Source organism: Notothenia rossii, assembly GCF_949606895.1.
Source record: "Notothenia rossii genome assembly, chromosome: 3".
NCBI classification, from domain to species: domain Eukaryota; kingdom Metazoa; phylum Chordata; class Actinopteri; order Perciformes; family Nototheniidae; genus Notothenia; species Notothenia rossii.
The window spans coordinates 19,226,715-19,241,644 of record NC_136901.1 but is presented as its reverse complement, the minus strand read 5'-3'; the positions used below and the strand labels follow the sequence as shown (position 1 = coordinate 19,241,644).

The 14,930-nt window shown below is 40.9% G+C and overlaps 1 protein-coding gene and 1 long non-coding RNA gene across 2 annotated transcripts in view; both read left to right on the top strand.

Annotated features, from left to right (window-relative positions):
- LOC307031049 (bolA-like protein 2) overlaps positions 1–742 on the top strand; it is a 4,889-nt gene extending 4,147 nt beyond the window's left edge. Inside the window, exon 4 of the mRNA XM_079667778.1 lies at positions 509–742. Within this exon, the coding sequence (XP_079523904.1) occupies positions 509–608 (100 nt within the window). The 3' untranslated portion in view covers positions 609–742. The remainder of the gene's footprint in view (positions 1–508) is intronic.
- Positions 743–8,200: 7,458 nt separating this feature from the next.
- Positions 8,201–10,928, top strand: LOC307031807. The gene is made up of 2 exons (XR_013806086.1): positions 8,201–8,638; positions 9,353–10,928. It is a non-coding gene; the product is annotated as an uncharacterized lncRNA (long non-coding RNA).
- Positions 10,929–14,930: the final 4,002 nt, after the last annotated feature.

Here is a 14,930-nt window from a genome sequence, read left to right as displayed (position 1 = left end):
TAGTATAGTGGTTGTAAGATTTATGTGAATCCTTGTTAGATCATCTCATAATATGACAAGTTGACTACTTTTTTTTCACAAGAAACATAACCTTAATTTATTTAGAAATTAAATTGAACAATTATAGCTGCAACTATTGATTATTTATAATTATCAATTCATCTATTTCCTAGATGAATAGTTTTTTATAAAATGCCAGAAATTTGTAAAAAATGTTCATCCAAATTTCTGAAAGTTCAAGGTGATGGCTTCAATGTATTTTTCTGACGGTCCATTGCCCGTCAATATTCATTACATTTGATGTAAAACAGAGAAAGCATTTCCATATTTGAGTGGCTTTAAAAATGGTGCAGTTTTGCAACTTCTACAGAATCGTAATTATTATCTTATTATAATCCACTTATTTGTGTTGTGTTAGAAAGAGTACCTCCTAACCATTCAGCGCTCTACCACCCAAGATGTCCAGCGTCCCTTTGTCCAGACTCTCAATCTGTGTGTGTTTCCTCAGGCTGGTGAACACGTGCCTGGCTGAGGAGCTGAAAGAGATCCACGCTTTTGAACAGAAAACTCTCACACCGGAACAGTGGGAGAAACAGAAAGCACAATGACACACTCATTACACTCTCACACAGGCTCTGATATTGTGATATTTAGAAAGAATACAAGCACTGTCTATAAATCGGTAATATTATTATAAATGCAATGAAATCTTCAGCTGACAATAAAACACTTGGCTGCCGTATTTTGTCTTGTGTTTTTTTTTAATGAAAGTTTCATTTGAAGCTCTTGAGAGGAAGCCAATTAATATTGCATTAAAAAAATATTCATCTTTGTCACTTAACAGAATGGGTGCACATTTCATGTTTCCCTCCAACAAATTAACATTTCAAATATAGACAAAGGGTGCACTATACTGAACGGATTAAATCAATTTGTATTTCCTATATTCCTGGGCTATATAAGATATAAGGAGAACTGACTAGTAAGTGGAACATTTTTATATCTAGAGATCACTATTTATATATATTTATGATATATAGTCTTACTGAGTTAGTAAGAGGCTATTTTGTATCTGTAGTCCCTGGACGGATGTTGTGAGTCCCCCTTCTCTTCTTCAGAGAACCCCTGATTTAGAGACTATACGTATATACTTAAGCCATTATTAGCAGAATAGCCAACTACCAGGTGAAGGTTATGAAGGGTTCTACACATTTAATTTAAAGTAAATACAATTCATGAAAAGAAAAGTGCTTACAATACTGGACATGCTAATGAAACTCCAATGATAAACCAAAAACAGGTGTCGATGAGATCCATGTAGCAGCCTAACAGCAGATGTCTGTGATCAGGTAAACAGTGAACAATGTGCATTGAGCATAAAGGAGATGGAAACGTTGAAATACAACGTAGAGCATTGTGACGGAGCGAGTCACAGAGTGACTGACTCCGCCACTGACAGCCGACACACACACCACACACACACACCAAACATTTCCTGCTATGAACCATGACATGTATTATTTATTGTGCGTTTGTTAATTTTGTTAAATGATTATGAGGTGGTTAACCTGTTTATGTTTGAGTCGGATTTTTTCTGTAGAAATGTGGTGAGTCGATTGTGTCACCTGGGGCCCTTCTTGTCTCCTCCCCCCTCACCTGTGTCTAATTGCTCCCCCCTCACCTGTGTCATGTTAGTCTGGGTATTTAAAGTGCTGTTTTCTTGTTGGGCTGAAAGGGTGTATGAGATCCTTGTGTTTTTGGAGGACTGTGAAGCTCTGAAGAATGTTACAATATAGGCAACAGCTGGGACGTGTTCAGGAGAGAGTTGCAGAGAAGGCAACACCAGAACACGTTTACTCTGATCTGATGGACGGCCTGGTTTTTGATTTTGTTCCAAGTTGTGCTGGTTCGCTATTTTTGTTGTTGTTGTTGCTGCTGTAATTAAAGTTCTGGAAGCTCAAGCCAACCGATTAGGCCAGTGTTTTTCATACAGACAATTGAACCCCGTCACATATGGTGTCAGAAGTGGGATGGCTAGTCGGAGGAAGCTGGGCGGCGTTACGGAGCGGCGCACGGGTCTATGGCGTCAGCAGCAGGAGGAGAGCGCGGCTGCCGGGTCGGAGCGGGCATGGGAGACGGAGGACGATGATGGAGATGGAGGACGATGAGGAGGACGGGTCCAGGGCGGGCCCAGCAGCTCCTGCGGCCTCGGGGTTGGCCAGTGAACCAGGGCGAGAGGAGTTCCTGTTGGCGGAGCTCCGGGACCTACAGACCTCTGTTCCGGTTGGTGGTGCGTTTCCCCAATCGGACTCCGATGGCGAGCCTGATCGGCCGGCGCCTGGGTGGAGGCACTGTGCGGTGCGGAGATTCCACAGTGCCAGTGCGGTGAGGACGTGGATAACTGTTTGTTGCGGTTTGGGACGCATTGCCAAAGCGTGGAGGTGGCTGTTTGCCTTTCCAGGTTGCCGCACATCGTCAACCTTGGGGAGGGAGAGGATACTGTGACTGAGCGAGTCACAGAGTGACTGACTCCGCCACTGACAGCCCACACACACACACACTCACACTCACACCAAACATGTCTTGCTATGAACCATGACATTTATTATTTATTGTGCGTTTGTTAATTTTGTTAAATGATTGAGGTGGTTAACCTGTCTGTTTGAGTTGGATTTTTTATGTAGAAATGTGGTGAGTTGATTGTGTCACCTGGGGCCCTGCTTGTCTCCTCCCCCCTCACCCATGGGCGCGGGAAGGGGGGTGCTGAGGGCGCTGCAGCACCCCCTAGCGGCAGGCAGGGGGTGCGGAGAAAAATAAAAAAAATATTTGATACACACACACACACTAAGACTGAATATCATGTTCTATTTGCAATTAAAGATTGATAATAGTGTGTATTGGGTTATTGAGAAGAGACTCGAGAGTGCTTGACATTTATTTGGGCGGAGAGGGCCTTTTATCAGTTATTAAAGTATTAAAAGTTGAACTATTCCGAGCTTTGAACCGGCTGCGCGGAGGATATCGCCGCATCCTAGCCGCCGGCTCTATCCACTGGGCTATCAATTCCTTAGACCATCGAAGTGTTTTTATATTACTCATTGTCTTTTTGTTCACAACTTCTCCACATTTCGAAGTGTTTCACGAGCCAGAACGACCTATTTATCTTCCTGGCTTGCTCTATAATGATCCAATTAAAATACAATGCCAACAACAACTCAACAGCAACAATGCAAACTACGACAACAACCCACACATTGCGCATTGTTTAGAGTGGTTATAAAGTGTTGAAGCGCTCAAATGTGAAACTGTTTCAACCTGTCATCTGTGAGAATCGAGACGAGGCAGTGCATTGAATCACCTGATTGGACGGCGAACCAGTGAGTTGATTCATTCAGGAAATGAAGCAGTTGCTGGTTCGGACGTCACATGTCACGTGATTTGAAGCAGTTGCTGCTTCGGACGTCACATGTCACGTGATTTGAAGCAAGCTTCGAAGCACTGCTTCTATGGAATAGGAAGTCCAGGGTTGAAGCTCCGTTCGAAGCTTCAGTGTCAAACTGCCATCACTAGTTATTGCTGCTCTGGCTGTGCATAATCTGTGTAATATGCAGTGCTTGAATTGGGCCGGTACTCACCGGTACGCAGTACCGGCACTTCTGATTTTTACCTATGTGGTACCGGCACTTCTGGTACTCAGCCGCCGGCAATATACGTATATATTGTAAACGCAACGCAGCGAAAATCTGGGTCTGACTCTGCCTCACAGAGGGTGACTGGCTGTCTACATGACGTGGCCTGCCGACATTGCCACTTTCATACAGATCATACTAATGCCCTCGATTGGTCTCTGTGTGTCATTCAAGCTCGGGAGGGTGTGTGTTGGTGTATGTGTGGCGCGAGCGAGCGAGAAAGCGCGCGCACCGGTTACGTGTATTGTTGTTAGCATCTGGTGCTAGCTAGCTGCGCTAACGGATATAAGGAGCTGCTTCAACAACAAGGTGGAGGGAGATTCCTTTGCTGTCAGACTGAGAGGCTGATAACTACAGCTCTGGTGAGGTAAATTACTCTCTGAGTCTTTAGATAGTTAACTTAGTTTAAGTTATCTCAGTGGGTCTCAAACGGTTCGGTCACCATTTATGTAAACACATATTTCCATTTGAGGGGGTAGTGATTAGTAAAATATGCATGAATAATACAAACAAAATGTTAACTAGGTGAAAAAAGGTAAGATAAACTTGTTGACAGCTAAAACTAGTCTTTGCTGTTGCCTCAAAGAGGAGCAGGGGGGAGAGGAGGGAGACAGGAGAGGCCGATTCAGGAGCCCAGACACACTCACAACTATAAATGTACCAAAAACAAATAAATAAACAAGTTTCAATGTTTTTTCATATTGGATATTGTATGTTATTGGTTATGGCCATGTACTTATGATTTTATGATTATTTAAATGTATACATTTTTGTTTCATATGGGTGTAGTCTCTTTATTTCCCCCTCAAAATGCACCAGATTGATGCATTTAAGTCCAACATTTAAAAAAAATCCCCCTATAGGATTTGAGGCTCGGCCCCACTGTTCCCAAATAGATTTGCAATTTTTTTTAAATAGTAACCCATCTCCATATGTTTCTTTTTGGGTAGTAGATTTAAACTAGAGGGCTATCACTTTGTGCAGCAACGCTATTGACAAATAAATCAATGCAAAATGGCACAAAAAACTGGTAGTGGCCTCAGGGACGAGGGGTCATTTAACCAGCCAGTAGGAGTCAAGCTTTACTTTCTTTTATATCCATAAAGAAAAAGTAAATCTGTTTACAGTTGTTTCATTATGGATGTTGAGAGGTATCCATATATCTCTTCATTTTGCTCTCAAAGTGCACCAGATTGATGCATCTAGCTTCAATATTTAAAAAAAAGGTTCCCAGGGGAGCATGCCCCCGGACTCCCCTAGACTAGAGGGTGTGAGGTCCACTCCCCACTTATAAAAATAGCACTTTACCACTGCACCCCCTCTAATCTCAGATGCACCCCGAGTCATTTTGTTTAAGTACAGTGAGCCTTTCTAAAATATACAGTAAAGAGACAAACCCACCAGCATTATAGGATATACTATGACTTTGTGCCAAATACTTGTTGCTGATTTAGAGTACTGGCACCTTTTTTATTCCAATTCAAGCACTGGTAATATGTAGCCAATAAATTCCACATTGTTGGTAAAATAATATTTTGGCCTGCCCTGAATGTTTTTTCTGTAGCCCCGGACAATTCTACCTCAATAATATAATACATTAACCGTGCTTTACGTGAACCTCATCAAGACACTAGAAAGGACGGCAGAACTGTAATTTCCCGTGTTCAATGAATGCAACAGAGGCAAGACACCAGACCAATCGGAGAGTTGCATGGAAATAAAAGTGTGCTTGTTTCATTCAAGCTCGCGGCTCTGTGTGTGTGCGGAAATAGCGCATTTAGTGTGTGTGAGAGAGGGAGAGAGAGAGGGACCGGTGCCAGCAGCAGGGACCGTGTTGTTAGCATCTGGTTAGCTAGCTGCACTAACGGACATACGGAGCTGTCTGTTCCACAACAAGCTGGAGGAGAGCTCTCCTCTCAGACTGAGGGGCTCAGGTGAGCTAAAGGACTCTCTGAGTGTTGAGATAGTTAACTTTAGTCTAAGTTATCTCAGTGGGTCTCAAACGGTTTGGTCAAAAATTATTCAAAAGATTATTTCCGTGGCACACCTTCATATGATCATTATAGTTATAAAAGAAATAAGAGAATAAAGGAAAAACAGTTATGAAATACTATATGGCAGTAAAACAAGAATACAGTTTGAAAGGGGAGTGATATGTAAAATATCCATAAAGAAAAAGAACATCTGCTTACAGTTGTGTTTCATCTGGGTGTTGAGAGATGTATCCATAGATCTCTTAATGTTGCTCTCAAAGTGCACCAGATTGATGCTTTTAACTTCAATATTTAAAAAAAATCTTCCCGGGGGAGCATCCCCCCGGACGCCCCTAGAGGAGGTGAGGTCCACTCCCCACTCCCCACTCTTAATCTTATGTTAGTCTGGGTATTTAAAGTGCTGTTTTCTTGTTGGGCTGAAAGGGTGTATGAGATCCTTGTGTTTTTGGAGGACTGTGAAGCTCTGAAGAATGTTGCAATATAGGCAACAGCTGGGACGTGTTCAGGAGAGAGTTGCAGAGAAGGCAACACCAGAACACGTTTACTCTGATGAGTGATGGACGGCCTGGTTGCTGGTTTGCTATTTTTTTGTTGTTGTTGCTGCTGTAATTAAAGTTTTTGAAGCTCAAGCCAACCGACTAGGCCAGTGTTTTTCATACGGACAATTGAACCCCGTCACAAGCATGATATGTTTATTCCCTTCTGAACATGAATAGTGTGTGCATGTGTGTGTTGAAGCCCAGTGAAGCCTCACACACATCACAGCGTCTCCATCAGGTGTTATTAAGAGCGTGCCCCCCCCCCCCGCTGTGTGTTTCCAGAGTCACACATTACAGCTCTGATCAATCTGTGGCGCTCACACACATTCGCTGTTGGTGTTCCTCTCTTCTGTGGATCAATACCAGAACATGATAGTCCAATAATCATAAATACCACATTGAATCCAATATTGATTGGAAATTGACATTTATATATTTATATATATATATATATATATATATATATATATATATATATATATATATAATAGTTCAATAACTGTTAAACTACTCAGAGGTCAGTCAGGATACTGGCTGTGTGTGTTCCAAATGAAATGGTTATGAAAGTGGAAACCTTTCAGGGTTTTCTTTCTCCTCACGCTCCCTATTGTTTTGATAGTAAGTATTGATAGGTATGTTTTGGAAAAGGCGATCGTATCTCTCAATAGCCATATATCGCCATAGAGAAGGTGATCGGCTGTAATCTGCCATCCCTCCATGACCTGCACGCCTCCAGGACCCTGAGGCGGGCAGAGATGATAGTGGCCGACCCCTCCCACCCTGGACACACACTGTTCACCCCCCTCCGCTCTGGCAGGAAGCTGCGCTCCATCAGGACCAAGACCTCTCTCCACCAGGACCAGAACCTCTCCATCAGGACCAGAACCTCTCTCCACCAGGACCAGAACCTCTCTCCATCAGGACCAAAACCTCTCCATCGGAACCAGAACCTCTCTCCACCGGGACCAGAACCACTCTCCACCCGAACAGTTTCTTCCCGTCCGCTACCGGCCTCTTAAACAAGGCCCGGCCCCCCCACTGACATTTACCTCAGCCACAACGCAGACTCTATACGCATTACATTAATAGAGAACTGCAGTGACGCGTCGTAAAACCCGGAAGTAAGTTAGCACTTTTAGCACTTCCGGTTCCTTCCTCAAAAAGCAATGCATTTTTTCCATAGGGTTTTGGAAAATAGCTCTAAATAAGGTCTGTGGTTGACACAAATTTAAGAGTGTTACGGCTGCTGCCTTCCTGGTCGTCTGAGTGTTTTCAGCTGTGTGTGTTCTATGTAAATGAGCTGTGCGGTTGCCCTCCCGGCCTTGGCTGCCATCTCCTGGTCCGCCCCTGAAGATTGCGATTGGAGCACGCCGGGCCCGACGCATTCCAATCGCAGCGCACAGCCGGCTCACACCTGCTGGAGATTATTACAAAGCTTGGGGACAATCATCATTCTGGAGGCTCTGTATGTGGACAGATGCCTCTCGCTACTTGCTCTGTGTTCTGGGGTTAAACGTGTGTGATTAGTTAGAGTGTAGAGTAGCTTAGTTAGTGTTTAGAGTAGGTTAGGATTCTGTGACGGTTGCCTTTAGTTTAGCTGTGTTTTTGTATAGATTCTTTGTGTTAGTTGTACCACTTTTAGAGTGAGGTTTTGTTTCGTTCTTTATTTAGTATATTAGTATGTATTTTCCCTGTGTGTCTTTAGACTCCTTTTTTAGAGTCCTCCTTTAGTTGGTTATTTGTCAACCTGTGCCCTTTTGGCTCTTTTGTTTGTTTCAGGCTGCTTGCCTGCCATTTTGTTCACAGCTGTTTTTTAAATAAACACTTATAATTAATACCAATTTCACTCTGGTCGTGTTATTTCCCTTTGGTACCCCCTAGCCCAATAGGGAACGTAACAAAGAGGTAATTGACGTTTTGTTCTACGACATTAAATACATCAGCAGTGACCCCACTGGGGACTTTTGAAGAGTTTACGTGTCTGAAAAACGATGGTTGTTACCGAATGGCTGAATAGGACTACAGAAATTGTCGAGGCCGTTGTACGTCATTACGCCGAACACGTAAACACTCCCGCTAAGTTTGTTTTCCCCTGTCTTCTGCTTGAAAGCAAGTACTTGCCTATCTTTAGTATCTGTATATCTATATCTGACCAGTAGAATCGGTATTTTTGAAATTGTCGTTTTTAACACCGTAGTTTTACAAATTATAGAATAATTAATTACCAGTGTTTTCCAATTTTACTCGGCAGTTCGTTTTCGTTGGCTAACGTTAGCTAAAGCTAGCGCTACTAGTTAGCTACGCAATGGTTTGTTGCTTTGCTCCGGGTTGCAGCCACAGGTCTTCGCATGAAACGTGCTTGTTCCATCGTTTCCCGGCCAATGTTTTCCAAAGGAGTCTGGATTCGTGCCATGAGGTAAGCTGACGTTACATTTTTGTCCATGTCACGGTGAAATGTAAATAATGGGTATTGACTGTATCGCCATTATAGAGATGGCGCTGCTGAAAAGACCGCAACATAAGTAAAGATAATGAATACATCCTATTAAAACCTGTGTGGCTTATATGATAAGTCTTATTAGTACAAGCAGCATAACGTTTCACCATGTAACTAAAGATTGTAGCCAGGGAAATCAGTTTGACATATTGAACTAATAACAAATCACCTCTGGCTGGCAGAGAACTCTCTGCTCCATAGCTTCTCTTGGATGTAAAATCACATGTACATTTTACATTTATATTCAATTTAATATTCCATCCCTCACATACTTTTGTATATATAATAACTTATATTTTGTTTTTCCTGTTATGCTGCTGCAACACAAACATTTCCCAAATTGGGATCAATACAGTAATATCTTATCTTAATTCATTAAGAAATATAACTATTATAATTATTGTAGCAGCTGACTCCTATTTTCAATATGGATTCATCTACCATTTATTTCTTTAGTTCAATTTTCATCTATAAAAATGTCAAAATAGTGAAAATGTTCACGAGACTTATCAAAGTGCAAGGTTATATCTTTAGATGTTTTGTTTTAGCCTATGTACTGTATGTCTTAATGCTCTTACAGTATATGTGACTTCCATGACTTCCATGAAACTATATTTTATATCTTCCCAACAGACGAGCTGACAGGAAACCTAACACTCTAACAACCACAACATTGGAAAGGCGAGTAAATTTAAATTAAAAACAATTCACCATTTTTTTATTTCTTCTTCTTTCTTGCAGTGAGGTGAAGCTGACCTTGCACTTGGTGCCAGTAAGGATGTTCCTCACGCAGGCTGAATGTTTCTCCTTCCTTACTGACACAGAAGCCCTTGATTTGCAATGCTTCACTAATTGTCATTTCCCTGGCTCTGTAGGGACACTTTACCTCCAGCACAGCGGAAGACCCTACCAGACCATCCGGAGATGCCCCAACAATCCTGATAGGGAGAGCCACCAATCTGACTCATGGACCTGCATCTGGGTTGCAGTGGTGAATGCCCTGACGCCCTCACATTCATTCATAGTCCCCCACTGTACAGACACAACACCATCAAGGGCCTGTTGTTGCCCTAGCACCCTGGCAATAAAGGAAGCAGTCACACGCTTTGACCTTAGGACAGCTCCAAAGTTGCTGGCAGTCAACCTTCCTTTCCTGAACAAATGCCAGTTTGGGTTGGTTCGCTGACCAGTGGTAGCCACCTGAATTGCCCTCTGTTGCTCTTCAGACAATGCCATGATTGCCACAATTGCCTCAGGTCCCTGATTCCCAACAGATTTGATAATTTCAGGAACAGTAAGTGTTTCCAAGCTGTAGTGTTCCTCTTCTGGCTCGGGGGAGAGAAGCCAAGAAATTCCTGAGAACCTGCCCCCGAGTCTGTCCCTCAGCCAGTCACGATCTTCGGAGGTGGGCTCTCTTGTCAGCGGGTTAAATTAGTTATTGGTTTCAACAGTCACATTAAAACAGTTACTAAATCAGCCCACTATCACCTAAAGAACATATCTAGGATTAAAAGACTAATGTCACAGCAGGATTTGGAAAAACGTGTCCATGCTTTTATCTTCAGTAGACTGGACTACTGCAATGGTGTCTTCACAGGTCTCACTAAAAAATCTATTCGAAAGCTGCAGCTGATTCAGAACACCGCTGCTCGAGTCCTCACTGACACTAAGAAATTGGATCACATCACTCCTGTTCTGAAGTCTTTACACTGGCTTCCTGTGTGTCAAAGAATAGATTTCAAAATACTGCTGCTGTTTATAAAGCACTGAATGGTTTAGGACCAAAATGCATTTCTGACCTCCTGCTAAATTATGAACCATCCAGATCTCTCAGGTCTTCAGGGACTGGTCAGCTATCTGTCCCCAGAGTCAGAACTAAACATGGTAAAGCAGCGTACAGTTATTATGCTCCAAATATCTGGAACAAACTCCCAGAAACCTGCAGGTCCGCTGCAACTCTTACTACTTTTAAATCCAGGCTGAAGACTTTTCTTTTTGTCGCTGCTCTTAATTGAACTATTCATATCTTAGACTGCACTGTAACTTTTATCCATGTATTTTTTCTTTTAATGTTTATTTTATGAGCTTTTCTTTTTAATGACTGATTTTAAATGCCATTTTCTTAATGTCTTTCATTTTTTGTAAAGCCCTTTGAATTGCCTTGTGTTGAAAAGTGCTATATAAATAAACTTGCCTTGCCTAATAAAGATTTCATGTGACACATACAATTGATTTGTTGATGGGAATTAATGGGAATAAATTAACTCGGTCTTAAAAGGTTAACGGTACTCTTGCTATCACTACTCACCGACACTATAAACCTTGTACCTCATGCTAGCCCTGACAACACCGGTAAGCACACCTTCATCTAGGCTGCACTGTAACGTGTCCTGACTTGTAGTGGTTCTCTCCTCTATCTACACTCTTGTCATCTTTGTAAAACGATATCAGACTGGTAATTAACACAGCCATGACTTCTAGTTAAATTCAGTGTGGTTAAAATGAAAAGCTTTGTTAAAAATTCAGTGTGGCTAAAATGAAAAGCTTTGTTAAAATATTCAAGCACGCGAAAGTCAAATTCAGCTTTATTGTCAAAAATTCTACATGTGTTATACATCCAGAAATATCGAAATATCGTTTCCCACAGTGTGACATGTATACATAAAACAAAACGGGCCTAGATAACCGGGGTATACAGTTTAAAATGTTAATATATTTAAAGTGTTCAAAGTGCAGTTTCAGTGCAAGTCAGTTGAAACGATCTTAAGTTGGCGTGACGTTGAAGTCGTGCGACCCTGCTGCTGTACTGGCTTGTAGTTCGTTTATAGCATAACGTTAGCATTTTGCTTTTGGCGACTAGATTTATGATTCAAAAATTATAAAAGTAGGGTTGACATGTGGAGATTATCCGGCTGAACAAAACGTGATCCCTCTCTTAAATGTGTGTCAACCTTATTTCGAGCTATTTTCCAAAATCCTATGGAGAATTTGCATTGGTTTTTCGCGAAGGAACCGGAAGAAGTTTACTTCCGGGTTTTACGACGCGTCACTGCGGTTCTCTATTCACACAATGTTCAAATTTTGCTTATATTTATATATTTCATATGTTATATTCTATAATTCACTGCATTCTGTTTCGCTGCAAATTACTGCTTTATTTTTCTGTTATTGCTAAAAATCTATATTTGTTTACCGTGTTCTTAATATAGTTCTGTATTTTTTGGGATTTTTGGTTTTATGTTATGTATGCACCATGACATCAAGTCAAATTCCTCGTAGGTGTGAACCTGGCAATAAACCCGTTTCTGATTCTGATATCACAAATTACACATTTATCTCAGGGGGCTTTAAGATCTGAACAGCATGCCATACCCTCCTCCATTAGACTCCTGCGACACACAAGGAAACCCCCCCCCCCCAAAACTGAAAGATGTTCAGCAGATATCATGTGTAGGGGATAGACAACGGTATAAAATGAGGACATAGACAATCTATTTGATATAAATAATAATGTAAACACTTCAAACAGATACAACCACAAACGTCCTCCAGGTGAACATAAAGAGTGTCCTTTCAACTGAGGTCTGTGCTCGTACTGATATGTTAGAAGTATTTATAGAAAAGAACAGGAAATTCATTGTTACTAATTCAAATAATATAATTAATATTTCAATAATACTAATGCCATCAATCAAATATATTGTTTATTTTATATTGTGGCTTTTGTGTCTGTTTTTGACAAACTTTCAAATGATGGTAATAATATAACAATTAAATAATAATAATTACCCCCTCAAAGTAATATATTGTTATACTTTGTAAAAGTTAATTGGGCTACTTTGTCAATAACTATTTGTATTGTACCATTATATTGCAAAACCCACTCAAAGGAGTTTCTCTGTAGGATAGAGAAACATTTGCGTCGTAAACATTTCTCTTCTTCTTCTTCTGCAGAGAGAGCATGACGCAGGTCCTCCTGTGTGATGGCAGATATCAGCATATCATTTACCTCCCCTCAGCGGCTGGATGCTGATGTGATGTCCCCCCTCAGTGAGCAGCAGACAAGAGGATTACTTCCAGCACTCAGCCCCCCCCCCCCAGGCCTCCTAAGAGTGTCTTTATTCACTGCTCAGCCTGGCTCTTTTCACGGTTGAGAATACGACATTAACCTTGTTATTTATACCATAGCTGTTTCCCCAAGAGAGTGGTGAAGTAACAAAAGAAGGGATGGAAAAAAGTCACGTCCAAGACTAACCGTATTTTTTTTGGCTTTAGTTTCAATTCATCTACTGCTAGTCTAATAAGTCCCATACTGAAAAAATGAGGTTTTTTCGTCTTGCTATTAACCTCCGATGTATGCTAGTTGTTGGCAGTGGTGGATAGTAACAAAGAACATTTACTCAAGTATAGTACTTAAGTACAATTTTGAGGTTGTACTGTTGAGTATTCTCAGTTGATGCTGTATACTTTATACTTCTGCTCCGCTTCATTTTACAAGCCAATACTGTAATTTGTACTCCATTACAATTATTCATCAGTTTTTAGTGAGATTTACACTATTAGCATATACAAAATATAAATCAATTATTAAATTAACTTTGACATATAATTATAGATTAAGGTATCCAGCAGCAGTATGTGAAGTTATTCAAAATTGCACTTCATTTAACAATTGTGATAAAAACCCATGAATAATCATAATTATAACCCAGTAACTCAGTATATATGATTCTGTAGTGGGCCATTACACACTTCTGTCTGTATTAAAAACCCTTTGAGATCATCACTGTGTGAAACAAGGAGGAACACTGAGGAGTTACAGGCTTCACTGTGTGAACATTGGCTTGTCTTTTTTCAACAATAAACTTCAAATAGACATGTATAAATATTGATTCAACCAAAAACATAGTGAAAGTTAATGGATTTCGTCTTTCCGTTTTCCAACTGAAAAATGGACGATGTGGAATGAACACTGTAGCTATGTACGTATGACCAATAAAAGCCTTGAACCTTGAATTGCTATAGATATGTGTAAGTAACAGGAGAACACAACAAAACAGTATCTTATATCCAAATTGGTGCTCACTCAGCACCGCTAAGTCGACTCAAACACCATGGAATCCATGGAATATATTTGACCAAAATAAAGAAATGTCCATATTTTCTAAATGAAATGTGCCAATGTTTCATATCGGGTTTTCTACACTGATTTAAAGTCATGGGACCCCTCGTTCTCTACACAACGCTTTCATCCATTACACAATAAACAACTACATCCATCTTGGATCTTGGATCTCAGGAAACACATTTCACCAGCATTTGCAGGGGTTTAAACAAGCATGTTTTAAACCAGTTGTACAGGGTCAGATTGAAAGCAGTCTTTCTCAGATCCACAGAAGCAGAACAAGTCCCCTGCTGATCAGGGATCAGAGTGCAATAAATCAATAGACAGGCCTTGTGTGGTCAGACTTTTTAAATTAGACCGCTTGATTTCTCGGCAGGACTATTCAGGCGCCCAGACACAGCCCATGCTTCTTCTCATGGAGTGAATTTATAATGAGGTTCCATTAGGCGCACCACCAGCTGATCCTGGTCCAACACCTCCTGGAGGGGTTCTCTCATGCTGGATCTCTGTGTTTAACACCTCTAAACTAATCACACTGTCTGTTTTCTCATGGGAGGGAATTATTAGAAAGCTGTTTTGTTCCACCTCTTCCTTTTCTGTCTGCTACACTGATCATGTTAATATTGTAGTGACCAAAACTGATGTAAACCAAATACAAATGTATTACAGATTTAACTCTAAAATAGCTTTAAAGTTGTGGGTCTACATATCTGCATTAATCCAGAAGTAAAAAAGCTTAAATGTAAAAAACACAATTATTTTTGAGGGAATCCATACACACGTACCACACTTTTTAAAAATAAAAACATATCTATATCTGGTATACATTGTTGATCATATTTTCTCTTCTTTACAGAAGTATAAATGGCAGAAATGACTGAGTTTTATTGTTTTGCAATATTGGGGCAGATATGGCTCAGGGGTAAATGGTTTTCTACCAAAGGGTTAGTGGTTCAATCCCTAGCCCCTTCACTCAACATGTCAGTATGCAGTGTCTCTACTTTGATGACCATTTACATGCACATAAACCTATAGAACACACAATAGACAAGTTTACGCGCCAAACCACGGGTAGCGCCATAACCC